This window comes from Miscanthus floridulus, chromosome 5 (genome assembly GCF_019320115.1).
Source record: "Miscanthus floridulus cultivar M001 chromosome 5, ASM1932011v1, whole genome shotgun sequence".
NCBI classification, from domain to species: Eukaryota; Viridiplantae; Streptophyta; class Magnoliopsida; order Poales; family Poaceae; genus Miscanthus; species Miscanthus floridulus.
The window spans coordinates 90,857,805-90,865,427 of record NC_089584.1 but is presented as its reverse complement, the minus strand read 5'-3'; the positions used below and the strand labels follow the sequence as shown (position 1 = coordinate 90,865,427).

Here is a 7,623-nt window from a genome sequence, read left to right as displayed (position 1 = left end):
ATTGCACATCTTGCATCTCTGATCTCTTTTCGTCTCCTTCTGCGGGAGTTCAACCATGTCAGGTCTGGATGACTCTAGCGTAGCTCCTCCTCCTCCTCGCCGAGGATGCTGCTGCGCCTGTGCCTCTGTGTTGTGCAAGATAGTGCATGTAGCGATTGTGTTCACCGTATTCATTTTGATCATCCCTGAAATTGTTGATAGCTTCGGTGCAAAGATCGCTCTTCAATCAGTGTCCTTCGCTATAATCGCTTGCTTATACATTTGCACCTCGTCCGATCGGGAAGGGAGGATTATTTGCGGTGCATTTCTTGGTGTCCTTGCTGTGGTGATTGTCACGGCAGCTCCCAGTGTGGCTTCCAGGGGCGACATGGCTCCAGTAAATGTCATGCTCGTCTGCAATCTCATAGCTCTATTGGTATACTGCATCTGGAAGATTAGCCCTCTAGTACTGCAGGCTTGTCTCCGGCGCCTTCGTGCCCGCGGCAAAGCTCCACCTGCTGATCCAGAGGCGCCACTTGCGACGATGCTCAAGTCAGAAGCAGCCTCTACTACTCCCGTGCAGGTGCAGCAGACCACGTTCCACATCGAGGACCTGCCGCGGAAGTTCTCGTACGACTGAGATCCGAGCCGTCACCGGAGACTTCGGAACCGTCGTGGGGCGCGGCGGCTCTGCCGAAGTCTTCCGAGGCCTCCTCGACGACTGGCACGGCGGTCGCCGTCAAGCGGATCACCAGCTACAAACCTGTCGGCGAGGAAGAGTTCCTGAGAGAGATATCCATCGTCGCCAACGTGCACCAGCGCAGCCTGGTGCGCCTCCTGGGATACTGCCTCGTGCAAGGGGTGCCGGGCACCACCGCCCACGGCCAGTACCTTGTGTACCCGTTCTTCGAGAACGGGTCACTGGATTGGTGGCTGTTCAACGGCGAGGACAGGAGGCGCCTCCTGCCGTGGCCGACCCGGCGCCGCATCGCCGTCGACGTTGCCAGAGGCGATCGCGTACCTCCACCACGAGTGCCACCGGCAGATCCTGCACCTCGACATCAAGCCGGCCAACATCCTCCTCGACGGCAGCTTCCGCGCGCACGTGTCGGACTTCGGCATCTCTATGTCCATCGCCCAGGACCTCACCAGCGTCGAGACCTGCGGGAAGGGCACGCCCGGGTACATGGCGCCGGAGATATGGTTCAGCTCGCTGTCCACCAAGTCCGACGTGTACAGCTACGGCATGACGCTCCTCGAGCTCGTCGGCGGGCGCAGGGGCTACGAGGCCAGCATGGAGTCGTCCGAGACTCCGGACATCTTCGCGCGCGTCGTGCGGGAGAAGATGGCGCGAGGCGAGCTTATGGAGCTTGTGGACGCGACCATGGCGCCCGTGGACGAGGGGGAGGTGGAGGCGCTGGTAAGGGTGGCGCTCTGCTGCGTCCAGCACCAGCGGGAACTGAGGCCCAGCATGCTAACTGTTGTGGAAATGCTCGAGGGGCGTATTGCCGCCGATCTGCCGCCGGAGAGCCGTCGGTCGCCCGGCGCGAATTTTACGTAGCCTCTTTCCTCGCCGGTCACGCAGAACAGTGGTACTGAGCAGTGATGTACTGACAAGTGACAATAATGTCTCTTTATTTCAATAGTTATACTGTATAAATTTTTGCTTCAAATTGAATGTAGTTTTTTGTAATACAAATTGAACTTGATGGTATGAGTTTCAATTTTTTTTTCATGTGGATCTCAATTGTAACTGTTTTATAGCACTTGGCAGACAGTATCTCAATTGTAACTGTTCGGTGCTAAAAAGAATGTGGATGCCAATTGCCAATTCTGCTGATGGTACAGGAGACAAAAAATTGTTATGAAATCAATGTTTCGCCGAATATCAACTTCGTTGAGAGATTTTCAGGATTTTTTTTGGGAGAACCAAGAGGCAAGGAAGTCTGGCGGAAAATATTTGTGTTGGCTGGAGTGGGCTAGAGCTTGTGGAAGACCAGGAACAATTGGGTCTTCTGTCTTCTCTAACATCTCACTTAAATCTCCTATACAGGTAGGTAGCGTACAAGATGTAGCCTTTCTACAACACTGGAAATTGATGGCGAGAAGCGAGGACTTCCTGAACGTGATTGTTAAGGCCCTGTTCACTTGAGCTACTTTTCAGTCATGGAACATTGTTTTTCTCTCATGATATTTCAGCATAAGCCAAATTTCAGCATAAGCGAGCAGGACCTAAGAAGCTCTAGGACGGATTGACAAGATGGACATGATGATCTTAAAATCCAACCGTGTAGTGGTAGTGAGTAGTTTCTTATGAGGGCCTCCATCAAAGATTTGACTCATATAGAGGGAAATTTTTCTAGGAGGGTGTGGGTATACCATGTATCATATGATTAAATGGGAAGCCTTGAATTAACCCAAAGAGTTTGGAGGCTTGGGTTTTAGTGATACCAGAGCCATGAATAATGTTGCTTTACTTTGCAAATGGATCTACAGATTGGAAAGTGGAGAGGATAGCTTGTGCATGAATATATTGAGGAGGAAATATCTAAGAGGGAAAGGTTTTTGTCAAAGTAATAGCAGGGGTGGATCACAGTTTTGGCAGGGCTTACATTCAGTTAGAGAGTGGTATGAAAGGGGTAAAGGCATTGTGGAGAGTGGTAGACAGACAATATTTTATTTGGGAAGATGTCTGATTAGAGGAATGTCCTTTAAAGACAGCCTTCCAAAAGTGTTTAAAAATCTGCCATAACCAAGATATCTCAATGGAGGAGGGGCTGGGAGAAGAGAGTGGAATTTGGACTTTAGAAGAAATTTTGGGGAAAAGGAGCTAGAGGAATGGAAGGAGTTGATAGAGAAACTGAAGGAGTTGATAGAGAAACTAGTGACCATAAATCTAACAGAAGAGAGTGACAAGGTAACATAGAACTTGGAAGTTAGAGAATTCAGGTAAGTTCACAACTAAAAGCATGTACAAATTCATAACCTTTATGAGAATCAGAGATGTGAAGATGATGGAGATCTGGACAACAAAAAATCTGCTAAAAGTGCAGATATTTCTATATGGATGGCTTGGCATGACAGGATTCAGATAGTAGAAAAATTGAAAAGACGGAACTAGAATGGGTCCAAGGATTAAAATTCTGTGGTAAAGAGGAAATTGTGGATCATCTTCTATTTAGATGTCCTATAACTATTGTGACTTGGTGTTGGCTGAGAAATAGCTTGGGTTGGTTGAGGATACCAGCATCCATTGAAAAATTTTTAGGAGTTTTGCTTGAGCAGAGACAATGGAAACAAAAACAAGCTCTCATGGTTTGTAATAGCTGGAATGGGTTAGGCTTTGTGGAAAATGAGAAATGATCTAGTGTTCTCCCAAAAAAATCCTAAAATCTCTAAAACAAGCATGTACAGATGGTAGTTATATACGGAGCACTATGTTGTATACACTAAACTAATGGCTACTGAGAACCACTGTACTCCAAATTAGTCGTCTTCTGGGCCAAGACCTGCCTGAACCATTCCATTGACGCCTTGGGTATCCTTGTCAGGTTGTTGTTGTAGTCAACGTAGTAGAGTCCAAACCGCACCGTGTACCCAGAGTTCCACCCCCAGTTATCGAGCAGTGACCATACGAAGTAGCCGTGGACGTTGCAGCCTTCTTTCCTGCAGTGATTCAGGTCGAACAGCTGTTGAGGGGCAAGAACCAAGTATTGCTGATGGACAGTGTTGGCTTTGGCTATTCCAGTCAGATGCATGGGCACAGAAGTGGGAGCTTTACCTTATTGCATCTAGGAGGCTAGACATGTAGTACTGTATCCGTTTATCATCCCGCAGATCATTCTCTAATCTCGAAAACGGATTGTTCGCATCATCCATGCCTGCCATTTAAACCCCTCTTATGCCAGTGAATTTTTGGAGGGAGAAACTTTTATCAGCTATTAATAATAGAACCCTTTTTTAGGCGCTTACCATTTTCAGTAATGATCATAGGTGGATTTCCATACTTTTCTTTGATGTGCTTCATCAGCTTGAACATGCCCCAGGGTACTATGTGCAGCCATCCTGAGGCTGCCTGGAAGTTGACAAACACAGCTGTCAATCCAACATTTGATGACTAGAGGATGGAAACTAGAAGTAGTTAGCTGAGGAAATTGTACCCATATTTTCAGAAAATTTATATAAGTTGACACACATGAGTTATTAAAGTATAAAAGGGTTTACGTAGGAAGCTTTGCACACCCTTATTCATTTGGCGTACCTAGTGCTTGTGTCGGTGTTTTGAGTAAACACCAATTATTAAATTTATATTTGTTGTGCGTTAGGCCCGGATGGTATACTAAAAGGACACAAGGTTTATACTGGTTCGGACAGAATGTCCCTACGTCCAATTTGCTGCTGCTCGTGTTATTAGCACTGAAAAAGGTTCGTAGTAGGGGGTACAAACGGTCGAGAGAGGGACAGATCCCACGTCTCTGATGGAAAGGTCGAAAGGAATGTCAAGAGCTTGGTTGCTGCTTGGCTGTGTGTTATGTGATGTGTTGTCCGTGGAATCGATCCATCCCCTTAGTGGGGTGCCCTGCCCCCCCTTTTATAAACCAAGGGGGAGCAAGGGTTACAGATGGGAGAAAAAGAAAAAACCAGAGGTAAAGAAGGCCCTTCGAAGGCGCAGGGTCTTCCTTTTCCCTTGAGCCTGTTCTGCTGACACGGCAGATGGTGCCAGGGATAGCATGTTTTGTTGATACTGATAGGGCCATGCTCTAGCTTCGGTCAGCTAGTGGTCACGTCCCATCCTATTCCGGCGGACGATACGGCGTGTCAGGGCGTCGAGCCGTGACCTTGCAGGGGAGCCGACGGGGAAGTGATCATACGTTCGTTACTGTAGATGATGTGAGTTCCCTCCTGGATTGTAGTGATTGACGTATGCTTATTTTAGGATCCGCGTCCGAGGGCTGACGACGGCGCCCACAACACTATATGACAAAAGTCGGCGCCTACAACACTGTTCGGGCTCTGTCATGCCTGGGAGGGCTTAAAGCGCCCATCCAGTCGTATCCTTACGGTACTTTCATGCAGGCGTGCAGGGCATGGTCCTCGGTACTGCGGTTGACTCGAATGTCCTGTCTTACCCTGTGCTCATCATTATGAAGGAGCAGGGTGCAGTCATCGGGCGAGGCGGAGCCAGTCCCGGGACTTCGGGAGAGGCGGGGCCTGCCCTCAGTCATCGGGCGAGGCAGAGCCTAGCCCTCGGAGGTCGGGCGAGGCGAGGCTTGTCCCCAGTCGTCGGGCGAGGCGGAGTCTGCTCCCAGACGTCGGGCGAGACAGAGCCAGTCCTCAGCCGTCGGGCGAGGCGGAGCCTGCCCTTAGTCGTCGGGCGAGGCGGAGCCCAGCCCTCGGGGGTCGGGCGAGGCGAGGCCAGTCCCTAGTCATCGGGTGAGGCAGAGTCAGTCCTCAGTCGTCGGGCGAGGCGGCGTCTATCCCGGGACGTCGGGCGAGGCAGCGTCTGTCTCGGGACGTCGGGCGCGGCAGAGTCTAGCCCTCGGGGGTCAGGGCGAGGCGGAGCCAACCCTCAGGGGCCGGGTGAGGTGTGGCCAACCTTCAGTCGTATGGGCAAGAAGTGTAGTTGGGTTCTTGTCTTTTTGGAAGCATCAACGTCTGATGGTTATTAGCGCCCCCTCATTGGGTACCCCAGTATTAGGTCCCCGACAGTAGCCCCCGAGCCCCTCGGGATGATTCGGATAGAATCGTCCGGAGGGTGATTTGACTTGCTAGAGGGTGCACGCGAGCGCACCCGACGGGTGTAGCCCCCGAGCCCCTGGGTGATTCGGATAGAATCGCCCGGGGGGTATTTCAATTTGCCAGAGGGTGCGCGCGAGCGCACCTGACGGTGTAGCCCCTGAGCCCCCAGGGGATTCGGATAGAATCGCCCGGGGGGATATTTCGATTTGCCAGAGGGTGCGCGTGAGCGCACTCAACAGGTGTATCCCCGAGCCCCCGGGTGATTCAGATAGAATCGCCCAGGGGATATTTCGGACCCTTCGCGGGTATGGCTATTAGATTTGGTGTTTTGACAACCGAATAACTTAAAGGGAACCCTGGTATCCGTATTCGCGGGGATTCGTCCAAGGTCAGCCCGGTTGAGACTTGATCGCGGATCGAGACTCCCTTGAGGCTCGTGCGCTTGAGTTTTGGCTGCTCGCTGGGCCCATCCCTTGTTGGGTCAGCCGTTGAAACTAGTTGGGCCAAGCCCTCGAAACTCCTGGGCCTAGGCAGGCCGAAGAAATGTTTTTGACCTATATCCCCTCTGCGGGAAAAAGAGTACTAGGTCTGCTCAGGGAAGGCGAAACGTCTGGCGCGACTTTGGTGGGAAAGGATAGGGATTGTGGGCGCATATCCCGCGATGTGATGTGGTGGTGTATCATGGTAGGCACGGAGATCTAGGAGGATGGTTGCTCTTCTCGCATCCGTCGCCCCTATAAAACCAAGGGGTTCGCCCCTAGGGTTCCATACTTTGTCTCCTCGCCTTTGCATCTACAACCTCCGCCGCCAATCGCCTGAGACTCCCGCACCCGCATCGCAGCCATCGTTGAGCTCGCGTCCACCCCCCTACCAATCTTTTAATGGAGCCATGGTGCAGATCCAACATCACCCTTCAGCGCCTAGAGGGCCTCGTTTGTTGTGGCCTCCTTTGCCCGCTGACCGCCACAGAGGAGTGCCGGTTGCTCGACAATGAGGATGAGCCATCGCCGCCTGAAGGCTACATGGTGTCCTTCGCTCGCTTTCATGAGCAGGGATTTGCCATCCCCGCCCACAAGTTTCTTCAGGGCTTGCTGCACTAGTACAAGGTGGAGCTGCAACATCTTACCCCCAACGGAGTCCAACATATTGCAGCATTTGTTGCCTTGTGTGAGGGATTCCTGGTAATTAGTCCCCACTTCGACCTGTGGCGGTATTTCTTTGCCGTCAACCTCTTGAAGAAGAGGGAGAAGAGGCAAGAGTTGAGTGTGCCTGTGGGATGTGCCGTCATTCATCTCCACAACAACCGGGTAAACGATTACCCGTCGATGCGTCTGTCGACCTCCAACAAGGGGTGGCATTCGCACTGGTTTTATGTCAAGGATGAGGCAGCCGCCCCCTTGCCAGCGTTCTCCGGGTGCATTATCGAAGAGGTTTCGGAGCCATGGAAGTGGGGTGTCCTGGATAAAGACAAGAAGAAAATCCAGGACCATCTTGCTGCCATCCGAATTCTAAAGGAGAGGGTCGTGAAGGGGTCAGGGATCATCGGCGCCTACCATATGTGGAGGGTGGCACCGCTAATGAGCTGTGCGCTTCCCCTATACCTGATGGCACCCAGAGCATCACTCGATGGGATGGTGCTTGTTGACGAAGCGCTCCCCCCTCCGAAGTGGCGCAGCGTATCAAGGAGGCGATGGAGCCTTCAAAGGATGATGTCGGTGTCGCCCTTGATTTCATATATCTGGTGCTAGGGCACCCCCCAATGCAGCCGGAAACAGGGTTCATTGACTTCGTAAGTTCTCTTTCCCTGTGCCTCCTTTTTACTTGAATTCTCGACCCCTTGATGCTGACCTTGGGATAGCGGGACCTAGCCGAAGAGACTCATCTTCACAGATAGCTTGGCTCCAC

The 7,623-nt window shown here is 51.6% G+C and overlaps 1 protein-coding gene and 1 pseudogene across 1 annotated transcript; one reads left to right on the top strand and one right to left on the bottom strand.

Moving 5' to 3' along the window:
• The first annotated feature begins 367 nt into the window (after nucleotides 1-367).
• Nucleotides 368-1,576, top strand: LOC136454915 (probable receptor-like protein kinase At5g20050; annotated as a pseudogene).
• A 1,864-nt stretch (nucleotides 1,577-3,440) lies between these two features.
• Nucleotides 3,441-5,204, bottom strand: LOC136454914 (beta-glucosidase 25-like). The gene is made up of 4 exons (XM_066455156.1): nucleotides 5,109-5,204; nucleotides 3,952-4,054; nucleotides 3,761-3,860; nucleotides 3,441-3,645 (listed from the first exon to the last, which is right to left on the bottom strand). Exons 1-4 carry the CDS (start codon nucleotides 5,202-5,204, stop codon nucleotides 3,441-3,443), a joined length of 504 nt encoding a protein of 167 aa, XP_066311253.1.
• Nucleotides 5,205-7,623: the final 2,419 nt, after the last annotated feature.